Here is a 16,199-nt window from a genome sequence, read left to right as displayed (position 1 = left end):
CAGGGACAACGGAAATGAACGGCGATGAGCAAAGCTAAATGATCGATTATGGCCGTCAACGACGGGCAAAGCGGCAAACGGCAAGGCCAGCAAGAACCGAAATTGGCGATGGTGAAGGCAAGCGACTGGCCGACGAGTGAAGGCTGTTGAATAGAGCAGTGGCAGTCGATGTATAAAAAGTTGACATCTCAGTATTTTTTAGATATTTGTTCCACTGGAACAAATAAATAAAATAAAAATATAAAAAAACAACCATCCTAAGTACATGAGAAACAAATATTTATATTATATAACTTTCTGCACGAATATTCATATTTATAACATTTTTTTTGAGAAAATATATAAATTTATATACAAAAACAAAACAATTTACCAAACCACAAACACACCTATACAGATCACTACCAAACAAAGCTTTAACAAGTCCTAATGCTACTACATACTACATATATGTATATAGTATCACTGGACAATCACCACCAATCCCTCAATTGAATCATTACTCATGCATGAGGAGAACAAATCGATAATTTAAAACAAAGAACGAGAGAAAAAAAAAAGAAATAATGAGTCCCAATCAATCAAGAGCATGGATGAAGAGGAGGTATAGGAGTTGGGTGAATGTCAAAATAATGGTAAAGGCTTCAACTACTTTGAGTCTCCAACCCCTGTGCCCTCCTATGTGGATTTCCTTGCAAGCAAACCCAAAGGCCAGGGCTGTTATGGCCCATGCGACTAGCTCAGTGGCCACCGCTGCCGATATATGCTCCGCCTTCCACGTCCTGGCATGGTTCCCTGCTGCGACTTTGGCCGCTATACCAACAACAGCCGCCAAGATTGCAAAGGTCAGCAACAGAACTGTGGCTCCATTTCCTCCCAAATCTGCCACATCCAAAATTAATTTAATTAATTTGGACTCATCGTTAGTGACGGAATCAATTTTTGCTTAATTTTCACCCACCTCTTTAATTTCATTTTTTTTTCTTACCAAAAAAAGGAAAAAAATCAGAACTAAAGGGAAGAGAGAGATAGAAGACTTACGATGATTAGCACCGTCGATGTATCTATTAAGACACCAACTGGCGAAACCCAAGAGAACGACGTACAAGACAAAGTTTAGGGCGAGCAATGGAGCGGCTGCTGTCCTCTCAAATTTTGCCATCTTCTTTATAATTATCTCTTACTACAACTTAAATTTTTGCTCTCTCTAATTTATTTCAAAGAAACCCACACCCGATACACAATCAAGAACGACCCACTCACAACTACACAAGCTACCTAAGGCTCAGACCACACCAAGAGAGATTTTCACCACCACAACCAAACCACTCCAACTCCTACTGATTATATAGATAATATATACAATAAGAAAGCCAGCTGTGATTGACAATGATTCTGGTTTCGTGTCCCAGCTTGCTTAGGCAGGTAGGTTGAGGGACACCTGTTAATAAATTGTGGCATTGCGTACTTTCGCTTCCAATTAGGACTTCTATTCAAAGAATATTATCTTAAGATTTTCCATTGATCTCATTAGTGATTTTTGACTAAAGTTAAAATTTTTTAAGTTCCTTTTCATTTTCTAATCAGAAACTGTTCAACTTCTCAATTATTAATACAAGTCATTTTTAGCATTTTAAATTGGAAAGATTTATTTTATTGTAAATGTTATATAGTATATAACTATATATGTTTCTCAAAAAAAAAAAAAAAGTTTTATAGTAAAATTTCACATTAATTAATGTTTTCTTTTAAATTGACAACAACTACTGTCTCTATCTATCCATCTATCTGATTCGACTTGTGCTCGAGCACCCAACGAAAACAACAATGTCAAAAACAAGCAGCAACATAAAAAATAAAATAGAGAAGATAACAGGTGGCATTTGGAAGGAAACGAGGAATGGATGGATACGTCTAAAAAACAAATAACAAAGTTTGCTCCTCAATCATTGACCGTTGTCCATTACTTTGTAAAAAGAGGGCGCAAGGTTTAACAAGCGGAAAAAAAAAAAAAAGGGCGGCGCATCCTCCAGGGAGTGATTAGGGCGATCGGCTCTAAAATTTTGAGCTATTTAGCAAGTATTTATGTCATGGACAAATATATATGACTTAGTAGACATCTCAATATAGGATTTAGGAGTTTTATAACAAAAAATAATTTAGGATTGTTCACATAATTTTTAGATTACGCGTTATCACTCGCGTTCCTGTTGTTCAGCCCCACGAATTCAGTTGTTGACATAATTTTTGTTCCTTACACGTGCAGCGAGTTAAATGCATACAAATTTCAATAAATACAAATATAAATATGATCTTCTGATTTGTAATCAAATAATAATTATACGAACTTGCAAGAGATCAGAAGAAATTCTGAATTTTTGACTCTAATAATACAGCTTTGTCAGATCTTACTAAAATTCCAATAAAACAAATTTAGAAAATACTTGTGAGAAAGATTAATGCTGTATAAAAGAAAATAACAAAAAATACGACATTGATACACTAATTATTATACTATATATAGCTAATAGGATTATGTCTTAGACAACTGAAAATAAGAAACTGGAAAACTAAGAAGTATATTATCACTGAACGACTAGAGTTTTGGATGGATGAACTAAATTGAAAAATTCTATTATTAGTCTAAGATTTGTAGGGTGTTTGATGATATATAATTCTGAGATGATCCTAACCTTTTATAGATTTCTCAAACAACTATTCACAATCTGCCCCAGTTCTTTCACTCCTCTCTATTAACCTCATTCTCACATTTGACAATTTTTTAACTCTTCTTGCACTTACTGTAACATGGAAATAGAGATTGGGCCTTGGAAATAGAGTTTTAACAACAGTATCTTCCATGTAGACCTCGATTGTATGTCTATTTACACCATAGTTTGAACGATGAGGACCTGCTATGAGGAGCAGTTCCCAAAGATCCTTGGTAGGCTTATAAAGGCATTTAATTCTCTTTATGGAACGGGTCTCCAAGTCTTTTAGAGAACTTGAGGTCTTTTGAGCTTGACTTTTTTTTTCCGAGTGGCGAGCTCTTTGCCATATGTTTTCTTCCTAATGTTTAGGTACTTAAAAGTACTCAAGTTACCATAAGAGCTTGGGAGCCTTGTACACAGCTATGGCGGATCCTGTACATACAACAAACTATTTGAGTAATTAGGAGAATGACTCAGCGAATCCAAAGGATCTCGATCGGTATTCGTGGCTAATGGACCTTCAATGGCCATAAATATACAAAGCAGTAACAAACATGCGTTAATTAACGCATCAACTACGGGATCATGGTTGAAGTTGAAAGGAGAACGTGCTCCTGAAAGATCGAAAAGTGTTCCTACAAATTTGGCATTACAGGGAAACGTGGATCCCTAAGGCAGACAAGACTTCAACAAATATGGGTCGTGCTAAGAGATCGTGAACCTGGAATTTCGAGCAACTAAATCTATAAAAGAAGCCGTTCGAGGCTGCGAGATGGAAGTCACATCCAACCAATCAACACAACAACTCAATCAATCGATTAGTCAAATTGCATCCAGCTTGCATCCAATTTCCAGATTTAGCATCCAATTTCCAGATTTAGCATCCAAGACCTTTATTCTTTAGTTATACTTAGTTCATTTGCTTCATTAAATTTGACAAACTGTCCGCCTATTCTATCCTGCAAGTAGACAGATCGTGACAAATAATATAGTAATAAGTAGAATGTCGTACCCATGAGAATTGGCTAATAATTTATACTTTAACTACACTTAACCTTAAAAAGACACACATAATTAAATCCTATTAACAGTTGGTTTTATAATAATAATAACAAAATCACTAATAGAAAAATGCAAAAATAACTACTTTGATTTTGAAACTCAGAAATTGAAGGCACTAGGGTTTATGAATTCACATCACTAATCTTGCAGTACTCGAGTTTGCTAATTCTTGCATTAAATTGAAAATTGATGATCCTATAACAATGAAAAGCCTTTCTTGATGGTCAATCGATTCTATGCATATATATGAGATTAATTATCTCTAATTGTTGTGTCATGAAAAATAGAAGGGAAGAAAACTGAAGAATTTTTTCAGAAAAAATGAAAAAAACTGGCGACAAAGGGGATTGCCGCTAGCTAAGCCGTGGCCGCCAACCTCGCGGTAGTCTACTGCGAGGGCTAGCCCAGCGGATGCAGCTGGCTATGAGCCTCCCAGCAAGGAGATTGACGTGAGGCCGCGATAGCTTAATCGCGTGCCAGCCTCGCCGCAGGCTGCCTCGTGACAGCACACCCGCTCGCGGGCTACATGCAGCCAGCTCACACCTGCTTGTCGCGAGCTGGCTGGGTTGCCTCGCAATAGCATGCCACGACCTACCCCCAACGGTTGCTTGCCTCGGGGTAGTGATAGAGCGCATATTTTCATATTATTTAGCCCTCATATTTAGTCTTTTTGCACGTTAGTTGTGTCATTTTATTCATCTTGATTTTGTTTTATTTTATTTTATAGGAATTGGGTTTCACACTATTTTATTTTATTTTGGACAGATTAGGGCTTCCTGGGTCATAAGGAATTTTGATGGCAAGAAGGGAAACAAGGAGATTGGAGACAAAGAAGCAAAAGTGTGCTGACAGATTTGACCTTCTGTGCTTCTTTCAAATTTTTTGCCAAGTTATAATCCCAGAACGTGAATGATGTCTTCAGAGATATTGTAGAGGACTTCTTAGGATTTCTGTAATGGTATGGTTTGTCCAAATCCGAGTTTGTTTGGGCCTCCAAACATCCCTTCAAAGTCGGGACCAGATAGCTGGGTTAAATTAGGAAAGCTACACTGAACACTGATTCTTTAAAAGGCCATAACTTGGGCGTCCGATATCCAAATCAAGTGATTAAAAATCCTAAATTCATCTACTCTTCCTGATCTACAATTTTTATGAAGGGGCCGAAGCCCAAAACGCACGTTATCCTATTCGAAATTAGCTGTGAAATTGCGGTAACCTAGGGTTAAGCACCTAAGGAGGCCATTAGGTGGAGAGAGATATATATATTTTTTGTCTCATGAACAGTAGCCGTTTTTTCTCTGTTTTTGTTTTCTTCTCCATGGAGGGCTAAACACTTGTAATTAGTTGCAAATCCGAACTCATTCCATGGTTTGAATCCCGAAAACTTCTACGAAATCTGGTTTGAATTTCAATTATATTTGTTTTAAGTTTTCTCTACTTCTTTTCCGCTTACTCTAGTGCATGTTCAAGACGGTTGTATGAACACATACGGGGTGGATTTCTCTTTTCTATATTGTGGTTTTAATGTTATAGTCGGTTGATACAACACACGAAGGAAAGAAACATAAACAAATAACTTGGTATGGATGGTTATGGATACTAGGTTCTGGAATCTGTGTGAATGAAGATTAAAATTGGTAGACTGATGAATGAGGTTTTCTATGATTTTTATATCAGCTTTGATTTGATCTCTAGACGGTTGTTGGAGATTTATTTATACAGATTTTGGGTGTTGAAACTCGGCTAGATCTAATCTATAAGAAGGGATGATGAAAACCTAGTTTAAGGGAAAGATTTGTAACTGGTTGCATTTGGATCCATAGACAGTTTCGTTTTTATATTCTTACTCAATCTTCATACTTTCTTTTTCATCAAAAAAACCCCCCTCGTTCAGTTCTTGTCATGACAGATTTGTATTGAGGTTCCTTTGAGAGACGACTTTGGGGTCACACCCTTGCTGCAGATCCGAAATATATTGTTTTTTACAATCATCGAGGTTCGACAGTCTCGATCAGATTTTGGCGTCGTTGCCGGGGAACCGTCAATCTGTTCTGCCATGACAAAATTTGTTCATTCTTTCTGTTTTTCTTTTATTTCTTTGTTCATTCTTTATGTTTTTTTTTTTCCTTCTTTGTTTTCTGCCATAACCAGCACTGTTCACCGCCGTTAACTATCTCGGAATGCCCTGATTTTTGGTGTCCAAAGGAATAGGGGTGTGAGGAGAAATAATCACTTCTTTCAGTGAGGAGGGCGTTTTTTGGCCAAATTCCAACGTTTAGATCACTTTTTGGGCCATTTTGTGTTTTTCAGTGGTTAATTTTGTGTGGTTTTTAGTGTTTTTAGGTCCCTCAATGTTTTTGTGTTGAAATTTTGTGAAAAACTGCATAAAAAAAATCGTCTAAGGGCTTCTTGATTGATACGTTTTGTGTTTTTGAGTTTTTGGTGTGCATAGGCCATTTTGTGTGCTGTTTTTGTGCTGATCTTTAGTGCATGACCAGGTCCTCTAAGGAAAAATTACTTGATTTGGATCTTGAATTAGAGAACACTCTCAGAAGGCAAGCTAGAGAGCTTAAGTCTCGGGATAGGATTGACCCTAACAGTGTTTCTAATACTTCATCTGAGCCTATTCCAGAATTCATCAATATGGTTGATAATGGTAATGGAAACAATGGAAATGGAAATGATGGTCATTTGGATGAGAGAACAATTAGAGAGCTGGCCGCACCTAATGTGCATTACCAACCTTTGTGCATCCAATACCCCGAGCTAGATGCAAATTTTGAATTGAAATCTGGACTGATCCATTTGTTGCCCAAGTTTCATGGTCTTGCAGGAGAGGATCCGCACAAGCATCTGAAAGAGTTTCATGTTGTTTGCTCAACCATGCGACCACAAGGAGTAGATGAAGAGCAAATCAAGTTGAGAGCCTTCCCATTCTCACTTAATGGATCAGCCAAGGACTGGTTGTATTACCTGCCACCAGTTGCCATTACCATCTGGGATGGATTGAAACGGATCTTCCTGGAAAAATTCTTCCCAGCCTCCAGAACAGCATCAATAAGGAAGGAAATTTGTGGTATAAGGCAGATGAGTGGTGAGACTCTACATGAGTACTGGGAGAGATTCAAAAAGCTCTGCTCAAGCTGTCCACACCACCAGATAAGTGACCAACTCCTTGTTCAATATCTTTATGAAGGTTTACTCCTAATGGACAGGTACTTGGTAGATGCTGCAAGTGGAGGAGCCCTGGCAGAAAAGACCCCAGCTGCCGCCAAAGAGCTCATATCAAAGATGGCCCAAAATGCGCAACAGTTCGGCACTCGGATGAACACCCCTGAAAAGGCCACCAATGAAATTAGTGTAGCTGCCACTATGGACCAGCAGAGGATAGAAAACAAGCTTGAGGAATTAGCTTCCATGGTCAGGCATTTGGCATTAGAGAGAAAGCAACCTCAGCAGGTATGTGGAATTTGCTCCTCACCTTCACATGCCACCGACCAATGCCCCCAACTGCAAGAAAACACAGAGTCATGTGCTGGAATCTTTCCTGGTAGACCATTCTAGCAACATCATCAACCACAACAACAACACAAGTATGACCCCTACTCAGCCACCTATAATCCTGGATGAAGGGATCACCCAAATTTCAGATATGGAGGGTCTTCAAACCAGTCATTCCAGCAGCATCCATACTAGAATCACAACTTGCAGCAACAACAATTTCAGCAGCCATAAAGATTAAATCATCCTCAAGGTCCAAGTTCCAGCAACCATGCCCCACCAAGGCCGAACCAAGCCACGCAACAAGCACCACCATTACCCAAGTCAGAACCTAGCCTGGATGATCTTGTTAAGCAACTAGCAGCCAATACACTCCAATTCCAGCAAAAAATAGAAACCACAATTCAAAATTTGGAGACCCAAATAGGCCAGCTAGCCACAAACATCAATGAGTTAAGGAGTCAAGGTTCGGGGCAGCTTCCTTCACAACCAGTTGCCAATCCGAGGGGTAATGTTAGTGCCATCATGCTTCGAAGTGGGAAAGAAGTGATCATCCCAACCCCTCCACCATCATTAAACATGAAGCAGCATGTAGAGGGTAGCAATGAGCAGTAACCCTCCTCAATCCAAGAAGCAAAGTTGTAACGACCCGCTCCCACTTTACGGGCGTCACCGGTAAATAATCGACCAGATTACTCACCTATCAAACCACAACTGAAGGGTTGGACTATGTTTCAACAGGAAACGCCCTAGGCAGGAACTGGGCTTCGTCCTTCCCTTTGCTCCACTCAGGAATCGGTCCCAACTAAAATAAGAAAACACAACGGACCGGGACCCAAAACCCGAGTGAGCTTCACCTCTCTTCAGCTCGCCCCATAACAAGCCAGAGGTGACCCAGGCACAAAGCTAGCATATCAAACACTTCGCTGAGTATTGGGGATTTATGAGAACATACCTCGCTTATCTTTACTCCGTCCGAAACTTGGCTTTACTAACTAAGCCATATACAACGAACAATTTCACAATCATTTATCACATGATGATGATTACAACAATTAAGTACATTTAACGCTCAATAACACACATACATTTAATCACATGGGTATACATACATAACACCACATGGCTACATACAAGAGACAATAAAATACATCTAGTGCTCGATATCATTTACATTCAATTACATGAATTCATATAAAAATTACAAGAGATTACACAACAACACATCTCAGGCAACAAGCTAATTGCCACAACAGCTTGCTGGCACCATCCCTGCTTGCATCTGGACTTACATCATCTACACATGAGGTAAAACCTCATGAGTCATAAAGACTCAGTAAGGGTGCAATGCATGTAAATATGAATATAAACATGTTTATGTATGCCAAATGCATGTAAATGAGGCTAAGTCCACTCATCCTCACAACCCACTAAGGTTTGAGGCATCAACCTATCAGCCCCCACCACACTAGTCCTCCATATGGCTATCGGTCCACTAGGTCTTGCATCACACAAGATAAAATCACTACATGCCAATGCAACATAAATACATTATCAAACACATTTACCAACTTGCAAGGCCACCTCCACATGGGGCCGTCCCTTACCTGGCTCGAAGCCTCATCTCTGCCTTGGCACGAACTCCAGCCCGAACTCCGAGCTCTTCTAGGATCACTGCCTCCCGGGTCGAACCTAGGCACAATACACACAAACCCAACTCTATCAACATCCGGCATTAAACCAATGCCCTCAACTTCCCCATATACACCATCAAAACCATCTACCAACAACTCAGCAAAATAATACCAACCTCGGCATAGACCAGCCATCAATAATTTTCCAAACAACCCTGACATAGGGTTTAATCTAACAATTAACTATTTTACATTAACTCGCTTAATGTAAATAACTGGGGGAGAAAATATTAATTTACCTCGACTAATTTGAATGAGAAAATCGATCAGACGCCCACATTGGCATTGGCTCCCAAGCTGCCACTTGCGCCCAAAACCCATTTTCGAGCTTCCGACACACTCCTCAAGCCCCAAAATAATTTCTAGAATTTTTCTAAAATTTTTTTGGAATTTATTTCTATTTTTCCCATTTTTCCAGATTTTCCTTTTTTTTTTTCATTTTTTTTCTTTCTTTTCTATTTTTCTCTTCTTCTTCTCTGGCTTCTCCCGCGCGCGCACTGTTCCTTCATCTTCTTCCTCGCGAAGCCAGCGAGCACAGCGCGCTTGAGCGGCTGCCGCTGCCGCCGTTGGCCTCTCCGGCCACCACCTGCGACCAACGCCGCTGCTCACGACGCCATCAACCGCCCCAGCTCAGCCGCGTAGGGCGGCCTCCGCCGCAGCCATCACCGCGACCTCCCAAGCCTCCCCCATTGCTGGCCCAAATGCACAGAGCCGCCGCTGCACGCGGCTGTTTCTGGCTGCGAGCTTCGCCTTCGGGTCACTGCGACCCCCGCCTGCCTCACCCAACTCCATTGCTGGCCACCCCCTTGCTCGATCGTCCTCCATTGCAGCGGCCATGGCCGCTGTTGCCTTCACTGCTGGAACCAGCCAGCAGCCGCCCATCGCCTCTCTCTCTCTCTCTCTCTCTCTCTCTCTCTCACTCACGAACTCTCTCTTGCTCTCTCGCGATTCCAGCCTCCCACGAGCTCTCTGCCTCGGCTCTTCTCTCTCGGCCATTTCAAAATGGAAAAGATGCATGAAGCTTCCTCGAAGCTTCCCTCGCCCGCCACTTTATATATTTATATATATATATGTGTGTATAATTTACACATTTAACCCCTCAATTTCTCAATAATATCACTTGAGGGTTTTAATAATTCCACTTGGAGATCTTCTAGCTACACTTAAGCCCTCCAAACTTCAATTAAATAGGTATCAGGCCCTACTAAAGCTTAATTTCTCCAAATTAAAAGTTGGCTTTTACTTGAAAATACCAATTTCGTCCCTACGCCTGCACGGGACCTTTATTCCACCCAAAAATACTTAAGGGTTGCCGTACTCAGAAAATCGAACCACCCCTAGAGTCCCCTCAGCTTCCAGGAGGTCCCCTCCGACTATTCAGTACTGGCACCCACTCGGGCGTATACATAATTTATTCCGAAAATTATTCCCGGTTAGATCGATTCCAGTGTCATTAATCTCATCTCGAGACGCTCATCAATCTCTTGCCCTTTTTCCTGGACATCCAAGTCCCGAGGCACTCCCAGCTGCCAATTCGGCAAATTATTAATTAATTTCCCGAAACCGATTCTTGGGCTTCCTAGACCACCCGAGGTCCTTTTAAAATAATAAAAAATTATTTATTTTCAACACCATGTAATACCGGGTATTACATTAAAGCAGCCCAACTCCAGCTATCAAGAACAAGGAGAGTCTTCCAACAACCAGCCCATGCCATTCCCACATCGAGCAACACAAAACAAGAAAAGAGCAGAGGCCGAATTAGATAAAGAGATTCTGGAGATATTCCAGAAAGTGGAAGTCAAAATACCCCTCCTTGAAGCCATCAGACAGATCCCCAAGTATGCAAAATTTCTCAAAGATTTGTTTACGCACAAAAGGAGATTAAGAGGGAACGAACAAGTCAACCTTGGAAGAAATGTCTCCGCCCTTATCCAACCTGCCATGCCAGCAAAGTGCAAAGATCCAAGGACATTTTTCATTCCTTGTACTATAGGAGACATGCAATTTAGCAATGCTTTACTAGATTTAGGTGCATCCATTAATGTTATGCCTAACTCTATCTATGCTTCATTGCAGTGTGGTCCTTTGAAGCCAACATGAGTGGTTGTCCAGCTAGCTAATAGAAGCACAGCCTACCCATCTGGAGTCTTAGAGGATGTCCTGGTTAAGGTTAAGGATTGTATCTTCCCTGTTGATTTTTATGTTTTAAATATGGAAGATGACAATTTGCATGAGCATGCACCTCTTATATTAGGTAGGTCATTTTTGAAAACTGCAAGGACTATCATCAATGTGCATGAGGGTACACTTTCCATGGAATTTGCTGGTAGCACCATTCATTTTAACATACTGGAGGCCATGAAATGTCCCTCTGAAGATCATTCCACCTTGCAAGTTAACTTGATTCAATTGTTGGTTGATGAAGCATGCACTAAGTCTTATGATTTGATTGATGAATGTTCCACTGTTCATGAATTCCCAGACATTATTCTTTGTCCTGACTGTAGTGATGGAAGTAGTCAATGTGTGGCATGCTTAGAAATTGATGAATTTTTGAATAACCATGATTCTGATGTTCATATTGAGCATGCACAATCTGATTCTTATACTTCTCATGGGAAGGACAGTGTTTCTGCTAACCATGTTGAACAGGTAGACAGTACCCTTGAGATAAAGGCAAGCAGGTTAGTCCCTTCATTGCAGCAGCCACCATCCCTTGAGTGCAAGCCTTTGCCCGAGCATCTCAAGTATGCATTCTTGGAGGATGGCGAGAAGCTGCCAGTCATCATCGCCAATAACTTGCAGCCTGACCAAGAGAAAAGGTTATTGGATGTGCTGAAGAAGAACAAGCAGGCCATAGGTTGGACTCTAGCAGACATTCTCGGGATCAGCCCATCTATTTGCATGCACCGTATCCTCCTAGAAGAAGGAGCCAAACCTGTAAGACAGCCGCAAAGAAGACTCAACCCCACCATTCTTGATGTGGTAAAATAGGAGGTAAGTAAATTACTTGCAGCCGGTATTATTTACCCTATTTCTGACAGCAAGTGGGTGAGTCCCGTGCAGGTTGTTCCAAAAAAGACGGGCATCACGGTGGTCCCAAATGAGCAGAATGAGCTTATCCCCATGAGAGTGCAGAACAGCTGGAGAGTCTGCATTGATTATAGAAAGCTGAACCAAGCAACCAGAAAGGATCATTTTCCCCTCCCATTCATTGATCAGATGTTGGAGAGGTTGGCTGGTAAGTCACATTATTGTTTCCTTGACAGCTTTTCTGGTTACTTCCAGATTTGCATAGCCCTAGAGGATCAGGAGAAGACCACCTTCACCTGCCCCTTTGGCACTTTCGCGTATAGGAGGATGCCTTTTGGTCTATGTAATGCTCCAGGTACCTTTCAGCGATGCATGGTAAGTATATTTTCAGATTTTCTAGAGCATTGCATGGAAGTGTTCATAGATGATTTTTCAGTTTATGGCACATCTTTTGATGATTGCTTGGTTAGCTTGGGTAGAGTCCTAGAGAGATGCATTGAAAAGAACCTTGTTTTAAATTTTGAAAAATGTCATTTCGTGGTAGAACAAGGAATTGTTTTAGGGCATGTTCTGTCTAAGAAGGGTATAGAAGTGGATCGGTCTAAGGTTGATGTTATTGCTTCTTTGCCTTACCCCACCTCTGTACGAGAGGTGCATTCCTTCCTCGGACATGCAGGATTCTACCGGAGGTTCATCAAGGATTTCAGCAAGGTTGCACTTCCACTTTCCCACTTACTCCAGAAAGATGTGAATTTCCACTTCGATGAGCCCTGCAAGCGGGCATTTGAGGAACTGAAGAGCCGATTGATTTCTCCACTCATCATACAGCCACCCGACTGGGAGTTGCCCTTCGAGTTGATGTGCGACACCTCCAACTTTGCAGTGGGTGCCGTCCTTTCCCAGCGTGTGGAGAAGAAATCCCATGTCATAGCCTACGCTTCGCGTACATTGGATGCGACACAGGCTAATTATACCACTACGGAAAAAGAGCTCTTGTCTATTGTTTTTGCATTGGATAAATTTAGATCCTATTTACTTGGTTCTAAAGTTACTGTCTTTTCTGACCATGCAGCTCTTAGGTACCTCTTGAAGAAGCCTGATGCCAAACCTCATTTGATAAGGTGGATGCTCTTGCTCCAAGAATTTGACATTGAGATCAAGGATAAAAGTGGAGTAGAGAACTTGGTAGCCGACCACCTCAGTTGCATTCCTTCCACCTCAGATCCACCTGTTATGGACTCCCAACCCATCAGAGATGATTTTCCAGATGAGTTACTCTACCACATTCATGGTGCTGAGCCTTGGTATGCTGATTTGGTAAATTATTTAGTTGCATCTGAATTACCTGCATATCTTAAGAAGGAACAACTAAATAAATTTAAGAGTCAGGCTCCGTACTATGTGTGGGATGATCCCTATCTGTGGCGCATGTGTAGTGACCAGGTCATCAGGAGATGTGTGCCTAACCATGAGTTTGCTTCTGTCTTAAATTTTTGTCACACACTTGCATGTGGTGGTCACTTTGGTCCCCAACGTACAGCTAGGAAAGTCCTAGATTCTGGATTATATTGGCCTTCACTCTTTAAAGATTCATATGAGTTTTGTAAGAATTGTACATGTTGCCAACACACAGGTACTATATCACGTAGGAATGAAATGCCTCAACAACCCTTATTGTTTTGTGAAATCTTTGATGTTTGGGGCATTGACTTCATGGGTCCATTTCCTGTGTCATTTGGTTATGTGTACATTCTGTTAGCTGTGGATTATGTTTCTAAGTGGGTGGAAGCTAAAGCAACCAGGACTAATGATTCTTCTGTGGCTGCAGAGTTTGTTCGTTCTCTTGTCTTTTGCAGGTTCGGCATGCCCAGGGCCATCATCAGCGACCAAGGATCCCACTTTTGCAATAGAAAGATGGACACCCTACTTCGCAAGTATGGGGTAATACACAAAGTGGCGACTCCTTATCATCCACAGACTAATGGGCAAGCTGAAGTGTCAAATAGGGAGATCAAGCAGATTTTGGAGAAGACTGTCCAGCCCCATAGGAAAGACTGGAGCAAGAGATTAGAAGATGCGCTATGGGCCTACCACACCGCCTACAAAACCCTCATCGGCATGTCCCCCTACAGGTTGGTTTTTGGAAAAGTGTGTCACTTGCCGGTGGAAGTGGAGCATAAGGCATATTGGGCGGTGAAGCAATTCAATATGGACATCAGTCAAGCGGGGTCCCAAAGAAAGCTCCAACTCTAGGAACTTGAAGAGATTCGACTGGAAGCATATGAGAACTCAAGGATCTACAAGGCGAAAAAAAAAGGTTGCACATGACAAGCTGATCATGAGGAAGGAGTTTCAAGTCGATCAGAAAGTCCTACTATACAATTCCCGCCTTAAGTTGATGCCAGGTAAATTACGTTCCCGTTGGACGGGTCCTCTCCTAGTTACTCGTGGTTTTCCCTTTGGTGCAGTTGAAATCAAGGACGAGTCCAATGCGAAGCAATTCACAGTGAACGGGCATTGACTTAAGCCATTCCATGAGGACTTTCAGGAGCACATTGTGGAGGAGCTGCATCTCCTCAACGCCACCTCCATTTGATACATCATGCTGTTTCTCTCTCCCAAATCTTTTACATTTACTTGTCCTATTCTTGATTGAAATTGCATGTTTACATTGAGGGCAATGTAAAGTTTAAGTGTGGGGGGGGGGGGGGGCAGCATTCTTATTTTAGCAGCATTTTCTTTATCTTTTCATATTTCTTTTTCTTTGGGTTTAGTTGAGTCTGTTTTGCGTGGAAATGCAAGTTAAGCAATTAAGTCTAAAAGAAACCAGCATGATTAGAACTTCAATCTTATCTCCCTTGATTTCAAGTGACTTGGCAATGAGTTTGATTTGATAGATTGATTGAGTAGTCTACAGCCATGAGGATTTTGAGCCTATTGTCTTTCTTGTGTATGCATTCACCTATCATGATCTCCACTCTAGAACTTGTTTTGATTCTTGGTTGAGGCTATATTTGTTCATGCACGACCCAAATATGATTAAGGCGTTCTTTTCTTTCAAACCTATTCGGCCATTTGGTTACGAAAAAAAAAAAAAAAATTGTTTTCCCTTTGCTTGCCCCTTTGAGCCATTCTTTTTACCCTTCATTTTTTTTCTCTCCCCTTTTTGAGCCTTCCAATCTTAGGAAAAAGACATTAAGTGCATTCTAGAGAGAAAGATTGAATTCATCAAGCAAGTCATAAGGCCAAAGGCCATTTGCATCTATCAAAAAAAAAAAAGAAGAAAAAAAAAGCAAAAAAAAAAAAAGAAAAAGAAAAGCTAGCAAAAGGATAAAATGGTGAGAAGGAGCATAAAACGCACTCAACCAAATAAAGATGCAAAGTTTTTCATAATGTCTATGCTTGGAAATTCTATCTTGGAAATTCTATCTCTTTATCTTGGAGTTGCATGAAGTGTTTTCTCGACCTAAGGCATGTTTTCCTTCATTGTTGTCTTTCCATTTCTTTCTTCCCCACATTACAACCCTTGAATAAAGTCCTTTTGATTTGTGGTATGCATGTGACATGGATAATGGAGATTGAGAAGATAAACAAGCCTATGGTAGTGGAATTGTGATTGGGTGAATTTGAGCGAAACAGTCACCACCACCTCTTAAGAGATTTGAGAGCATACACTTGTCCTATGAGAGGCTGCTACTTTTGATTTGTCTTATTGAATGAATTGCCATGCTGCTTGTCTTTTTGGAAGTTTAGGAAAGGTGATCTTTGAATGCTGGATTCTTGTAAAGCTTGCCTTGCCTTTAACTTTTTCATTCTTCACATCCCTTTTGTTATTGAGTGTTAGTGTCTAGAGTTTTACCCAGGAGTGCAAAAGTCTAAGTGTGGGGGAATTTGATAGAGCGCATATTTTCATATTATTTAGCCCTCATATTTAGTCTTTTTGCACGTTAGTTGTGTCATTTTATTCATCTTGATTTTGTTTTATTTTATTTTATAGGAATTGGGTTTCACACTATTTTATTTTATTTTGGACATATTAGGGCTTCCTGGGTCATAAGGAATTTTGATGGCAAGAAGGGAAACAAGGAGATTGGAGACAAAGAAGCAAAAGTGTGCTGATAGATTTGACCTTCTGTGCTTCTTTCAAATTTTTGGCCAAGTTATAATCCCAGAACGTGAATTATGTCTTCAGAGA

The 16,199-nt window shown here is 40.8% G+C and overlaps 1 protein-coding gene and 1 pseudogene across 1 annotated transcript; one reads left to right on the top strand and one right to left on the bottom strand.

Moving 5' to 3' along the window:
* LOC127804581 (uncharacterized) overlaps positions 1-16,199 on the top strand; it is a 116,858-nt pseudogene that overhangs the window by 98,285 nt on the left and 2,374 nt on the right.
* Positions 400-1,333, bottom strand: LOC127803278 (membrane protein PM19L-like). The gene is made up of 2 exons (XM_052339385.1): positions 1,042-1,333; positions 400-882 (listed from the first exon to the last, which is right to left on the bottom strand). Exons 1-2 carry the CDS (start codon positions 1,160-1,162, stop codon positions 578-580), a joined length of 426 nt encoding a protein of 141 aa, XP_052195345.1. The 5' UTR covers positions 1,163-1,333; the 3' UTR covers positions 400-577.

The sequence above is a fragment of the Diospyros lotus genome, chromosome 6, assembly GCF_014633365.1.
Source record: "Diospyros lotus cultivar Yz01 chromosome 6, ASM1463336v1, whole genome shotgun sequence".
NCBI lineage: Eukaryota > Viridiplantae > Streptophyta > Magnoliopsida > Ericales > Ebenaceae > Diospyros > Diospyros lotus.
The sequence above is the reverse complement of the archived record's forward strand: the minus strand, read 5'-3'. Positions and strand labels throughout refer to the sequence as shown.

Excerpts from the sequence above, each read along its gene's own strand:
- LOC127803278 (XM_052339385.1), bottom strand. The coding sequence starts at position 1,162 with ATGGCAAAATTTGAGAGGACAGCAGCCGCTCCATTGCTCGCCCTAAAC. Across the intron at positions 883-1,041 it reads CATCGACGGTGCTAATCATC|ATTTGGGAGGAAATGGAGCC; the intron begins GTAAGTCTTCTA and ends TGGATGTGGCAG.